Source organism: Saccopteryx leptura, chromosome 11, assembly GCF_036850995.1.
Source record: "Saccopteryx leptura isolate mSacLep1 chromosome 11, mSacLep1_pri_phased_curated, whole genome shotgun sequence".
Classification (NCBI taxonomy): domain Eukaryota; kingdom Metazoa; phylum Chordata; class Mammalia; order Chiroptera; family Emballonuridae; genus Saccopteryx; species Saccopteryx leptura.
In genome coordinates, this window is record NC_089513.1 from 13,115,676 (window position 1) to 13,130,778 (window position 15,103).

The 15,103-nt window shown below is 46.6% G+C and overlaps 1 protein-coding gene across 10 annotated transcripts in view; it reads right to left on the reverse strand.

The window, feature by feature from the left end:
* Positions 1–12,299: 12,299 nt before the first annotated feature.
* The window catches only part of ZNF532 (zinc finger protein 532), a 103,714-nt gene continuing 100,910 nt past the window's right edge, over positions 12,300–15,103 (reverse strand). For all 10 annotated transcript variants that reach the window (XM_066353248.1, XM_066353244.1, XM_066353250.1 and 7 more), the window contains one exon: positions 12,300–14,817. In XM_066353248.1, the coding sequence (XP_066209345.1) occupies positions 14,326–14,817 (492 nt within the window). In that variant the 3' untranslated portion in view covers positions 12,300–14,325. The remainder of the gene's footprint in view (positions 14,818–15,103) is intronic.

Here is a 15,103-nt window from a genome sequence, read left to right on the forward strand (position 1 = left end):
CAAAAAGTAGCAAAATTAATATTGATATTCAAGGAGGAAAGGTCAGGCTTTCCTGTCCCATCCTTCCTTTGGGGAGGAGAGGGAGAAGAATGTAGAAGTTTCTGGCTTGCAAGAACAATGGGTCATTTAGTTTTAAATCTAAAATAAAGGTTAACTGAGAAACTTCTTCTCTTTCAATGGGAGACAGAATTTACATGCCACACTGCATTGATTGTAGTTCCTCCCCCTTCCTGGAATCCTGAGAGTAACATACCTCTAGGCTAGTGAGGGAAGATGAACCCTAAAAGATTTGTAAACATCTTTGATTGTGTTACCTTAAAAGTCTTAGTGTTTCTGTGTATCCCCTAAACAAATGTTGTAAGCTTGTGCCATGATGTCATGCTCTCCCCTGCCCGTGTGTGATCAAGGATATATAAACAGCCCCTGAAATGTTTTTGGGGCACATGATTTGGGCTTCCAGGCTTCCCCATGTCAGCTATATGTGGCCAGCATATTTAATAAATCTCCTCCTTTAAGGAAACTCTTCAAAATTCATCTGGACTGGGTGTCTCTATGTAAACCAGCGGATTTGAGGAATGGGTACTTTACAATGAATCTCAGACTTGCGGAACAAATATGGCATGTGCATTCATTTTCTGTGACTGCTGTAACATATTTCCACCAACATGGTGGCTTTAAACCACAGAAATATTATCTTCTCACAGTTTTAGAGGCTAAAAGTCCAAAATCAGGATCACTGGGCTGAAATCAAGGTGTCCCCAGGGCAGCACGCCTTGAGGCTCTGGGAGAGAATGTGTTGTTTGCCTCTTCCAGCCTCTGATAGCTGTGGGCATCCTTGGCTTGTAGCCACGTGGCTCCAATCTCTGCTTGCAGTCACACCACCCTGTCCTCTGACAGTGTGTCACATCTCCCTCTGCCTCCCTCTACCAAGGATATGCATTTAGGGCCCACCTGGATAATCTCCCCATCTTAAATTCTTTAGCTTAATTACATCTGTAAAGACTGTGTTTCCATATTAGGCAATTAGAATATGGATATCTTGGGGGGGGGGCATGTTTCAGCATGGATATCAGAAATCCAGCTAGCCCAGAAACTTCAGTGGAACCACTGTGTGTCCCTTTCTCTAGGATGGCATTCTCTTGATTTCAGCAACTTTTCCGCCTTGTCCCCAGCTCTAGTACATGTGGAGGGGCTGGCCTGGAGTAGAATGCCCTCCAGACTGAGCGTTGTTGGACGGGAAAAGAGGCAACTTCTGAGAATGTGGATCAAGTAGATGATCCTCCACTGGGGACAGGAGGAAAACAAAGGCTCGGCGGGGACTAGGGACGCTTGCCCAGTGAACGACTCCCTCTGCCTGCCTCCTATAACAGGAGGATAAACCACTGTCCCCTGCCCCTCCCCTTACTTCTGGTGGGCTTCCAGGACAGAAGTTGAGACACACAGGAGGCAGGAGGTAAACAGGGAAGCCCAAGGGAGTGAGTGATCAGAGTAGGAAGTTCAGCAACACAGTCCCCACGTGACCCGGAGGGCTTGGTATGGGACCAGGGAGAACGGACTTGAAGAGTTAAGAAAGTTTTATAGCAAAAGTAGCTGCTTGGGGAAGATATCAAGGATATTATGAAGCCAGAGGAAACAGGAAATGAAGAGTCCTGCAGGCTGCTTGGGAACCAGAGATCTCCTCCTCCCCCCTCATTCTGTCCCCAAGGAATAAAGGGCAGAAAATGCAGGAATCATACAAAACTGTGGGGGCCTCGGTATGGTGGGCACAGATTTGACCCCATAGAAGCAGCCGCCCCCCCAGGCCTCCGCTGCCGACAGGGTGCAAACGGGCCTGGCTGGACTTGAAGAAACGACCACGGTGGATCTGGTACGTCTCAAGAGAAATGAGTTCCAGGGCTGAGACTCCTTCGCCTTGTTGTTTTCATCTCAGATAATAAATGCTCGCTGCTTTGTTCTAGTGGGCCTGCCTGAGAGGTCATAGCTCTCTGTTTGTTTCCTAGGGCTGTCTTAACAAATTTTCACAAGCTGGGTGCCTTAAAACAACAGAAATCTATCGTGCCACAGGCCTGGAGACCAGAAGTCTGAAGTCAAGGGGTGGGCAGGGTTGGTTCCCTCTGGAGGCTCAGAGGGAGAGTCTGTCCCCAGCCTCCCTCCTAATGTCCAGTGGTGGCTGGCTTTCCCTGACTTACAAGTGCGTCACTCCAATCTCTGCCTCTGTCATTACAGAGCTTCCTCGTGTGTCTCTATTCTCCTCTAACCAGGATGCCAGCCATTGGATTAGGGCTCACCTGAACCCAGTGTGCCCTCATCTGAATGTGACCAGGTCTACAAAGTCCCTTATTCCCCAAAACAGTCACACCCACAGAACAGGGGTTAGGGTTTGAACCTCTCTATCTAAAGGACACAGCTGAGCCCACAGCAGTCTGCACGTGGGTATTCTGAGATGCTTCTAATGAGCTTGTGAGGCGCAAAGATGCTCTGGGCCTGAGAAAAGCAACAGCCATGCTGGGGACACAAGGGACAAGTCCATGGAGAGATGAGACCCCCAGGATGGCCGAAGTCAGAGAACACTGGCTCCAGCCCCTTTCTGCAGGACCAAACATGGCTGCCTGAGTCCCAGCGACCCTCTCTCTCCACCGCACGCCTCAGAGCCCACCCATCATCGGACACCCTGCTTCTTCTCATCTCTGTGCTTTGGACTGGATGTGGAGTTTTAAAACATTATGAAACATTTAACATATTAAAGAGTCATAAAAAATAAAAAAGATAGCAAACACCTATGTTCCCAGTGCCCAACTTAAAAAATAAAATTTGAGCACGACCTGTGGTGGCTCAGTGGATAGGGCATTGACTTGGAACGCTGAGGTTGCCGGTTCAAAACCACATGTTTACCCAGTTAAGGCTCATACGAGAAACAATGAATGAACTACTAAAGGGAAGCAACTATGATCTCTCCCCCTCACCCCTGTCCCTCTCTCTAAAATCAATCAATAAAAAGATATTTTTATTTTGGTGACAGAGACAGAGAGAGGGACAGATAGGGACAGACAGACAGGAAGAAAGAGATGAGAAGCATCAATTCTTCGTTGCGGCACCTTAGTTTCTCATTGATTGCTTTCTCACATGTGCCTTGACCGGGGGGCCTACAGAGTGACCCCTTGCTCAAGCCAGCGTCCTTGGGCCCAAGTTGGCGAGCCTTGCTCAAACCAGATGAGCCCGCACTCAAGCTGGCGACCTTGAGGCCTCAAACCTGGATCCTCCATGTCCCAGTCTGATGTTCTATCTACTGCACCACCATCTGATCAGGCTCAATCAAAAATCTTTAAAGAAAAATATAACTCGACCCATCATTTGAAATCTGGTGTGTTCCCAGTTGCCCTACCCCAAGCACCCCCCATTTCAAGCAACTCTAACTGAATCTGGGGGTTTCCTTTCTCAGGTATTCCTTTCTGGTAGTGCTGTATCCTTGTCTCCCTAAGCAACAGAGCACCGTTTTTAGTATTTTTTTAAGAAACATATATATCACATCCATACATTCTTCTACAACTTTTTTTTTGAGGCGTCTTCTGTGAATTCCCTTCACGTGGACCTGTGTAGCCCTGCCTCATTCTGTTTGCTGCTGACTTTTGCCCCTTGTTCCTCTTGTTAGTTATTTTAGGCAGTGATGGAAAGTCCAGGCTTGGGAACAGATGACCTAGGCTCAAATCCTATCCCTGCCATTTATTTCAGGCAAAATACTTGACATCCCTGTGGCTCCGTTTTCTCGTTCATAAGATGGAGATGATGAAAATACTCTCCCCGTGGGGCTGGGGGTGGGGATGGGGGTGGGGTGAGGGTTGCTAAGTGAGAAAACTCTGGCACAGGAATGGAGCCTGCCATGGAAAAGCACTCCGTAATAGTGACTCATTCTTTTTCTAACCACAGGAAAACCATGCCGAGAATGAAGATCTGAACCGCACACTGGGTCGGAAATCTCAGGCAGAACGGCAAAGCAAGGATGTCAAGTGTTTTCTAGTGTGTTAGCCTGAAAATAAGTTTAAATTAGGGATAGTAAGGAGTATTCATCTAATAAAGTCAGCGATGGTCATCTATCCCATTTATGTAAATCATTCCGTTTTTCCTTGGACCATTCATCTTGGGGAACTTTTCTTAACTAAAAACATAAAGACTTTCCATTTTCAGGCTTCTACAGCTGGTTGGTGCATGCCTACTGAGACTTTTAAGGCAAATAAAGTGTTAAGAAGTAAAGCTGTGACTAATGGTGGCAGTCTGTGCCCTACCTCATTACAGGGGATCCACGCCGGTCACCATGCCTTCTGGGTTTTCTTGGCCAGCTTATTTGGCCTGGGTTTGTCAGAATGTTCCCTGTCAAAATCACCAAGCATCACAGCAAAACAAAAATCCATTCCAGCATGGGACTTGAGAGTGGCTGTTGAGCTGGGTGGCTGTATCTTTTCCCACCGTGTCATTAAATATCAACACACCTAAGCCAGTGTAGGATGGGAACTGCTTCAAACCATGTGCTATTTCGAATTACTCAATATTAAACCCAAATTTTCTTTATCTGTTTGATGTATATTATGCTACTGAGTGTTTTCTAGGACAAAATAAATGTGTTCAGAATGGAAATGGAAATTGCTATGATAGTTTTTCTGGCTTTGGAAAGTGTGAGTTTTTACTGTTTTCCCTGGTTAGTGGTTTTCCTCAGCATCAACATTGAATAGCTCACCCACAGAGGTTACCTCACAGAAAGCAAATCTGATTTCTTGCCCCCTTCTGGAAGGAAGGTACATACCCCTTTAGTTATGAGAATAATCTTGGGAAAACTACAAAAAGAGGTAAGTGACAGCAGCCTGACGTCCAACCACATTACACGCAAGGCAGCCTGGTGACAGTTGAACTTCTAGCAGCCGGAGCCTGTCTATTCATCAACACACGCCTCAGAATTTACTATCAGACATATAACAGGCAAGACTTGTTCCCTGAAGAATGAATGAAGCAATTCATTCTCTAAAGCAGACTACATGTCTAGAGAAAGAAATAACACAAGCTATTTCCATACGGCAGTGAAATGTTATCAACTTCAATAATAGAAAACCACGTCATACACTTTATAAACCATTTTCATCTTATGAAGAGGCTGGGCTTCATGAGATCCCTTCAGGCTAGCGTTGACACCACTTCCTATATTGCTTTCTGCAAGAAAAACTCCTCCTCCCGCCTTGATTCCTGGCGTAATTTGTAAACTGAGGCCCATCTTTTCTTCTCCGTTTGGTTCTGTGCTTTTAATTTTCAAGAGTTGTTCTAGAACGCTTCAGCAGGAACCTCAGACTGCCCTGTGTTCACCTACCCAACGGCCCAGGAAAGCCTACTTACTTCTTAGAGCGTAGTCTTTGGGCTCCACTGAGTTCAGATCGGAAAGGAATTCACCAGTGTCTTGCATGCACTTGAGAGAAATGTTTCTTGCAGGAAAAACAAAGGGTAATTGAAACTGAAAAGAAAGCAGAAGAAATAGTAAAGGCAGGACCATCATTGTCCCCTAACCTGTCAGGAAAATACTTCCCTCTAGACAAAGAGCCTCATATTTATGAAGCACCAAGTCTCTAACATGGGGGGGGGGGGTGCACGGAAATGTGACATTGCTCAGCCCTTAACACAGAGCAGCGAGCTGTGTCTCTTCAGCCACCTGCAAAGCGGCCGAGATGAACAAACCATGGAAACCGATTTATACACAACTTGTTATTGTTGAGTAAAATCACACTGTGGCCATGGGGGGGCTGCTGACCACCTGGCTTCCTTTAGTTATGCAGATTAACATGGATAAGGCTAGATTTTCTCTAGCTAGCCATTCTTGCATATACCTCTGGGTTTAAAAATATACACCGAAGATGTTAAGTGGCAATACTTGGTTTTTCCCCAGGATGATAATGAATCCAACCAGTAAAACATGTGGATAAGTAACAAGCAAAGGAGGGCTTCTCCGAGATCACGTGGGTATTTCACGCATCTGTTAATGTGCCTGCCGGACTTGAAAACGACATAGGTGTGGGAGTGATGAGCGCCCCCACGGAAAGAGCCACGCTGCGCTGGGACAAATAAACACCCATGTCATCTCAAGGGGCTCAAGACGCACATCCTGGGAAGGAAATGGGGCTGACGGCGGTCCACAGTGAGGGTGTTCCTCCACTTTATGAAAATATAAAACGTGTGGGTCTGGATGTCTCAGGGTGTAAATATCATCTTTCCAGAAAGGCTTTCTTTAAATAGCAACCTCCCTAACTACATTTAAATTGTGGTGCAAACATTGTTTACACTGTGGGAACAAGTCTGCACAGGGGTAGGGAGAGGTGTGAGGGGGTATTGGGACCCAGTTGGACTTCCTGCGGCTCACTGGCTTCCCAGGGCCCCGTAGAATCCCAGACCCAACTCTCTGTTTGAGCCCATCAGGGCTGCGGCTCAAGCCAGCGACCTCAGGGTCTCGAACCTGGATCCTTCCACATCCCAGTCCGACCCTCTATCCACTGCGCCACCGCCTGGTCAGGCAGGGCTGCGGAACAGAACGCCACATCCCGGGTGCCTTACAGACAACGAACATCTATTGCTCACACTACCGGAGCCTAGAAGTCCAAGCTGAAGGTGCCAGTGTGGTCGTGTTCTGGTAAGGGCCCACTTCTGGGTGATTGAAGAGGAAAACTCCCTAAAACCTGGATTTATTTCCAAATCAGTTACTGATACGGCATAGTCATCGAAAATAGGAAATCGCCTTCACAATTGTTACATATTCTATCTTTTGTCAACCAAGGAAGGGGGATATAATGAGTAAACCACATACCTACATTTTAATCATTAGTAATAAAAACCACCTAAAAAGATTTTTAAATACTGCCTAAATAAAAGGAGAAAGAGAATCCTACTTTTGGAAAACTAAATAGCTCAAGATCTTTTTGTTTGTCCCAATTCCTAAGAACCCAAATTATGACGAATCAAGGTCCAAGGAGACTCCTTTGTTTTACGAAAACATTTTAAGCACCTGTTTTATGCAAGGCAATGTGTCGGGTATAAAAATAGGACAGGAAAATGGAAACTGCCTACCTTTCCTGAAAGCAGGCCTGTCTGTCTCATTTCCTGCGGCAGAGCAAACAGCTCGCCAAGGCTGCTTAGCCACGCCGCCATCTTTGTAGTCAGGGAACTAGCTGGATGGAAAAGGGAACAGCATGAGACCTCTCATCATTTGGCAGTGAACTTGTGAACACCAGGCTTTGTCTTGGCCGACAAGAATAAGGATCAACCCACCTGATGAGGAAATGGTAAGTATAGCTGCGAATGAGAGGACAGGGCAACCGCAGAGCAGAACGCAGGCAGAGTCCATGGACGTTTATCCAGAGGACGGCAGGCAGAGCATTAGCAAGTGAGTACATGTCAAAGGTGGTATGAGCCAGGAGGAAGAAGAGTCTCGAGGCAGAAAGAAACAGAGAGTGTGGCCAAGTGTGTGCTGTTGGGGGCAGGCAGCTGTCAGCAAGGTGACATAACAAGGTCTCTCTGCGCAGGTGACTTCTGAGCCAACTAGAAATTAATGGTGGGGGGGGGAGTCCACGTGAGAATAACAATTCAGGGAAGAGCATTTCGGGCAGAGGGAGCAGCCAGGGCGAGGTCCTGGAAAGGGCATGGCAAGGGTGCGTTAAAGGGGCGATCAGGAAGAAGTGGTAGAAGAAGAGGCTAGGAGGGCAGGGTGCGGGGGTGGGAGGTCTGCGGGGGTCTCACGGTGATTGAAAGGCACACACTTCCGCTTAGCTTGGTAAGTTTCTTCTGTAGTAACTGATAGGTCATGTTGCTGTCATTCAGAGGAAGCCAGCATCTGAGCCCTGAAAGTCCCACCGTGATCTCGGCACTCCCTGGGTCCAGGACGCCTCCGCGGTTCCCTGGAAGCAGTGGGCAGAAAGGCTGATAGAGGTCCACATTCCTTCCTCTCTCATCTTGGTAACTTCCCTTTTCCTGACCAACAAGTACAATTCCCAAGGTAACTGTCCATCCGTAACCACTGCAACCCCTGCCGCACGCTACCAGAAAGAGTAAGTTTAAACTGTGCCTGCTTCTTCCTATCATCTGCTGGAGACTCCAGGCAGGGGCACCGTTTTGGTCAGGTGCTGAGCATCCCATGCCTGAGGTTAGGGTCCCAGGGGTCAGGGAGAGTGACCTTCTGGCTTCTGGAGCAGAAGAGGAGACCAAGTCCATTTCTTTCCAAGAGTCATACAATAGCAGATTCTCCAACCCTAGATGGGGATCAGATGCTGAACTGACAAAATCAAGGAAAATGTCTGTTACCGCTAATTAGAGATCTATCTTCTACCCTTTCCAAGAGAGGGCTGTTCCCTTTGACACAGGCAGCTCTGCTTCTCCTGACTACACGCCATCCTCTTCAGCCAGCCTATCTATGCCTTCCTGTCCTTTTCATCAAATAGATGATGTGTATTCTTCAGAAATAACCAATCCAATCAAACTTGACTGGACCTGAGGTCAGAAAATTACCCTGAGCTAAACCAACACCTTCTGGAAGTGAGTTAGAGGTGTGACATGGTAGATTCTGATGAGAGAGCTCCCATAGATAAAAATACAGTTCTGCAAAATATTGTGTTTAGAAACAGACTTGCCAGGGTCATGTAATTTACCATTGTAACTAGAAGGCTCCAGGATCACCAGCGTGCAGTAAGACAGCAAAGTAAATTGAATAATCAGTTCCTTTAATGCCACGAAACATGATAAATAGTGCCGCTTGGAGTCAGAACTAGCCTCACAGATTGAATTGAGAAACTAGCAAAGAATGTTTTTCTGGGAAATGCTCTTCTGTTTCCTTAGGTAAAATATGGCCACTAGGGAAAGGGTATAGTTCCAGGGTAATCCTAATGAGCAATTAGAAAAGATAAATATGGAGTGGAGGGGTCCGTTCCAGCTCATAGCCTGCCTACCGGGGATAGAATGCATGTTGACAAGAAGACAGGTATAGTGCAGACACTTCTGAAAGCGTGTGCCTGGCATCGGTGGGCATCACGATGTTTCCCACCTGGTACCCCAGGTCCCATCATGTACCCGTCCTTCCTGCTCTGAGCCCTGCCTGCTGACATTACAGACTGTTTCTGACATTTTGGACTGTTTCTGGGGCTTCCTTGTCCTCTAACTTCTATCTGGCTTTGGCCAGTGGGAGGTGCCAGCAGGAAATCTTTGAGTTGATGGACAGCTTCCTTGTAATCCCCCACACACACCCTCATTGCTTCCCTGGGTCTCTGGCTCTCATGGAGGGACCCCGGTCCAGCTCCAGCTCCGCCTGAGGGTGGCGATGGCTCCCCACCGTTGCTAGTCCCTGGTGGTCTTAGCATCTTTTGTTCCTGACTATGACTCCTTTAATTTCTTTAAATAGTGTGCTATTTGTGTCCTGCTAAGACCCGAATTCATACAGGATTTAGTGCTGGGCAACGCTGTTCTACCTTTCCTTTTTTATTTTGTTTTTTCTACCTTGCCAACAAAGGCAGCAAATGTGCATGAGAAAACTCCCAGAGAAACACAGGTTAAGTTCTAAGACAATGAAAGTTTCATCAACCAATGAATTGAGCCTTTACTAAAATGTTCCCAAAATCCATTGGGACAGTAGAGAGGGAAAGAGGATGTGGCAAGGGAATCTTGTCTCCAATTCAGCCTCACACCCAAACCACGGGGACAGAGGCTGGGCTGTCCAGAATAAGTGGTTTGAGATACGGAGACCACGGAGTGACAACTGGCTAGTCCAGAGCTTCTAGTCACTGGAAGAGAGGCTCTCTGCAGAGACATACATTCACACTGTCATATCTCAAAGGTTTATGATGTCTTCTTGCAGGCATGTGAGATTTATAACTTCAGAAAGAAACTCGAAGTCAACAGGAAGGTTCAAGTGTCCATTTAAGCAAAGCATGAATCATGGGTGATAGGGGAACCCAGTTCTCAAGGTAACTAAATGTAGGTTCTAAGACGTATGGAACCCTTACAGCATGTGTGTGTGTGTGTGTGTGTGTGTGTGTGTGCACGCGCGCGCGCGCCTAAGTGGCACAGACTGCATCCCACCTTTGACACGCTCCTTTATTTTCTGACCACTTGTGGGACAGATGAATGGTTCTTTCAAGTCATACTTTATTTTACAAAGTTCTTCAAATACTATTTTTTTTCCTTTTTCTCTTTCCAAGTAGGCATTTTTAAGAGATCACAGCATGATGATTAACATAAAATAATATCTTAGTCTTGGCCAAAGTTTTCAACAGGAAATTCCCGTTGGTCCATGATCCTGAGATGCAACTCACTAGCCCCCCACCCCGGAGAGAAGCGCCCCCCAGGGCTTCGGGTGCACAGTGATTCTTTAGAATACATAGTGGAGCGGGAGTGAGGAATTTGCCGGAAATGGGCCTGGGAGGAAGTGGTCTGTCGTGGAGTCGAAGCCTCCATTTTCATTTATTTTCTAAATCTTGATCACCTTGCTGGTATTCTTTTATTGCAGCTCTATTACTCAATTATTAATAAAATCATCCAACCACACACATTCGGACAAAAATTTACCTTGTATGAATATCTCATGTGCAAGATTCACTAACTCTAATTTTGACTGTTTAATGTAAACCTTTTAAGAAATCACCTAGTTTTCAACTTTCAGACTTGCCATCCTTTGTTTCTCTGCCTCCCACAGCATGAAACCCTCCTGATACTTATGAAATGTTACCTACAGCCTCAGCCTCAGCCTCTGTCCAAGACTCCTTCCACCACCCTAGTTCAGTCCTCATGTCCCCCGTGTTAACAGCATTGCTACATTGATGTCAACTTTATTCCTGGGATGGTCGTGTATGCTGTTCAAGTAATTTTAGTTTCTGCCTTCTAGAGACATGATAGGACTGCACTTCCTGGCCTCCTGGTGGTTATGTGGGACCATATGGCCGGTTTGGGCCAATGAGCTGTGAAAAGGGACATCTGCCACTTCTGGGCCAAAGCATTTAAGTGCCCTTTCCCTCTGCCACAGTAGCCAGTAACTTTTGTCATAGCAGAGTAAGGGGACAAGCAGATTCCAGTCAACCCACAATGGACACGGAACGTGAGCAAGAAGCCAGCCTTGTTGTAAGCCATTAACCCTAGCACAGCCTACCTACCCTGATACAGTCTCCCACCAACTCACCTAGTTATGTCACTCTCTTGTCCAAAGAACTCATCTCTGTTGGAGCCAAACTCCTTAGTCTGTCACTCAAGGCTCTTTGCAACTGGACTTGAGCCTACTGTCAGCCTCAGCAAGCACTTCCTCACCGAACAGAGGACATGGGCTTCCTAAGAATGCATGCAGCAACCTGACCAGGTGGTGGCGCAGTGGATAGAGCGTTGGACTGGGATGCGGAAGGACCCAGGTTTGAGACCCCGAGGTCACCAGCTTGAGCACGGGCTCATCTGGCTTGAGCAGAGCTCACCAGCTTGGACCCAAGGTCGCTGGCTCCAGCAGGGGGTTACTCGGTCTGCTGAAGGCCCACGGTCAAGGCACATGTGAGAAAGCAATCAATGAACAACTAAGAAGTCGCAACGCGCAATGAGAAACTGATGATTGATGCTTCTCATCTCTCTCCGTTCCTGTCTGTCTGTCCCTGTCTATCTCTGCCTCTGTAAAAAAAAATAAAATAATAGCTAATCTAAAAAAAAAAAAAAAAAAGAATGCATGCAGCAAACCTTAGTTTCTGCCTTAGTTCTGACGCTACCGTTTCTCAAATGCCCACACCTACAGCCACAACCAGCATCTACAACTAGTAAAGCACAGGTAGGACTCTTAAGTCCCAGTGGATTTTGCTGTGTCTACCACATTAACCCAAGAATTCATGTCTTTCAGTGGTGGCTAAGGATTTTCCACAATGGCCCTTCCCAATTCTGTCCCCTCTTTCTGGAACTCATATTAAGCTTGTGAGAGCTTCTCATTTGGTTGTGACTTCTGATCTCTTTCCTGTATTTCATATACTTATCTCTGTGCTGTAGTCTCAGTAATTTCTTCATGATCTACCTCCAGTTCCCCAGTTTCCTCTTCAGTCAGACACCAGCTGCCCTCTAGGACGACAGCATCCTGTGCTGTTTCTACTCTGGGTTTCACTCCATCTTCATTTTGGACATCTGGACATTTTTAAAAACCTTTTCTGAGGCTCAATGAGGCATTTAATAGTTGCTAATTTCATATTACCAAGCATTTGTGGGTATTTATGAAGAGACAGACTTCCATGTAATCTTAGAAAGCCATAGTGCCACAAATAAAAATTATAGTATCAGGTTTTGCACATATTTTTTATTTGCGGAATAAATGAATTATTTGCCAATATGTACATAAACACATAGCGCGAGCACTAGATTAAGAGCAAGAATATCCGGGTTCTAATACGCAAAGCCACTTACCAGCTATGATGGCTTAGGCAAGGAATTTAATCTGAGCTTAGCTTCCTCAACTGTGAAACGAGGCAAGCAGGACCTGTGCAGCCCACCACACAGATTTATTGCAAGGTTCCAATGCAAAGACACAGGAAAGCGCTATGAATACAACTTAGAGCAATACAAGTATAACAAGTAACAGCAGTTGAATTTCAAGTTGAGGAATACTTAATCATGCCCTCGGATTACACCGATGTCCTGGCAGGGTCAACAAGAAAGTGACGAAATAGCTGGTTGCTAATGAGACGGAACGCGCCATTCTTCCGAGTGGGAAGAATTCTGTTATATCCTGTAGCCTGTCCCTGAAATTAAATCACTTCCTTAACTTCGTGAAGCTGTCACAGTCCCACCATCAAGAACTCTCTCACAGAAGCACAAAGGCCAAATGTCCCGCGTTTATTTACAGGTGAAATGTATTTAATACAGTTGTGATGTATGTAGTGCATAACCCCCGACAGCAGCAAGACCTTTCTTTTTGAGGAACCGAACATTGACTACAGTATCTCATGCAAGGTACCTATATATACACAAAAGGATTGCTTTTCTTTAAAAAAAAATACAAAACAGGTGTAGGGATAAATACAAGATATAAAATGCCAAAGAAAACACAAAACAAAACCCCCCAAAAATATAACTCTCCCAGAGAACTTTAACGGAGGGACAGAAGAGCGCCCCTGCGGAGCTGCCGTGAAACGGAACCACCGGCAGGAAGTGGACTTACTGAAATGACCGAACCGAACCCGGTGGCTCAGTGCTGATCGAGCGGCCAGTGGCCGTGCGCAGGCGGCCGCACGGACCAAGGCTGGTGGCAGGGCTTGTGCGTCCATCCTGACTCTCAGTGCCAGGCGTTTGGCAGTAGCACCCAGAACAGAAAACGTCAACTCTTCGGACAGCAAAGGGTTACGTCAACTAGGATTTTTGTCTTCCTGTCAAGAGCCAGAGGAATACTTGATATCTTTAAGTTGCGTCTTTACAGAAGAGTCAATAAATTACAGGACGGAAACTTGACTGTACAAATCTACTGGTCTAACTACACGTATTTGAAACTTTGACAGTAGTCCAGCCCTTTCGTGACTTTTTATCTCCTTGTGCTCTTGAAGTCAGCCTGGCGCATCTAACCAGAAAGCAGCCCGCTCCCCCCCTCCCCCCACCCCCCACCCCTGTTCCTACCTTGAGGATAGAGGCCCTTCTTCCTCGTAAGATGGAATTAACGAGAGCCTCGTTCATTCCTGATTTCTGGCCTAAGTGTTTTAGTCGCCCGTTCGGCATGGCCTGGAAAAAGGATGCCACACGCCGCCAGAGTGCGGACTCAGAGCAGGCACGGTGAGATAGTGCTAAGACACTTGAAGGTCCCTAGGTGTTTTGAGACCCACAATCACCTACAATTTCTGTAGTGAATTCTAAAAATTTAAAACACTAAAAAAGGCATTATTCTTAGCCTGTAAATTAGTGAACCCTTTTAAATCCATAACATACAAAATGGTGTACTTGAATTCAGGAACTGCCCCTGTTACTGAGAAGAACTCTGTTTTAAAGGAACAATTACAAAAAGAAAAATTTTAAACAACAATAACAAAAAAAACCCCATCCAAACGCAAAATATTTTCTACTAAATACTGATACAAACATGTAACAAAGAGTATAAAAAGTTATTCATTTAAATACATACAAACTCTTCTCAACTCAAATACTGTTTTAATACTTATGGAAGATACACACGACCAGATGGAGAAGGGACCTGAAAGAGAATATATTGCAACAGCCTAGACGGTACTGTTAACTCTATTATACTGCAAACTTTTTGTAACAAAAAATGTCCTTTTTATTCCAATGTGGACAGGGATCTCCCTTCCAGAAGGTCTGTGGCTATTTCTCAGCTGAGCTCACTCTTTTGGATTTAATGAAGGCCATGCCGTGTGTCCGCATGTGAGCGTTTAAGGCAGCTTCCGTCTCAAAGGTCTTCGCGCACACCTTGCACTTCCTGTCGGCTGCAGCGCCATCGGCGGCCTCGTGCTCGGGGCTGGGCTTGTCCTGCTGGTTCTCCTCCCCTGCCCCGTTCTGCTGGGTCATGGGCGGGGGCTCCTTCAGCTTGTGCACGATGAACAGGTGGCGGGACAGGGAGACGTGGGACGTGTAGCAGAGGCCGCACTCGCGGCACTGGTAGGAGGAGCCGTCCGATTTGTGTTGCGGGATGTGTTCGTGGAACTGGAGCAGGTTTTCGGTGGTGAAGCCGCACACGGCACACTTGTGAACCTTGAAAACATTGATCTTTAGCTTTTTCAGGGGTTGAGTGATCGCTCCCCGGGGAGGTCTGAACTCTAAAACTGGTTCTTCCAACTTCCGCTTGGGACTGGGAACCTTTGAGGAAAAAAGAGACACAACTGAAAGCCACTCTCCGCTGGTGGGTGACACATGAGCAGCTCCCTCAGCCTCTAGAGCTGCCAGGGACATGCATACCGTAAGCTTCAGGACCTGGCCTTTGTCACAGCTGCATGTCTGACACCTCACCCGAGGCTTGGGCCTTCCATCCGCTCCACAAATCTGAGCCCCCGTGTCACCAGGCAGCGCTCCAACCCAGGGGCCCAGCAGGGGACAAATAAGTCCTCGTCTTTCATGGAACTTAGGTTCCAATGGAGCGTGACAA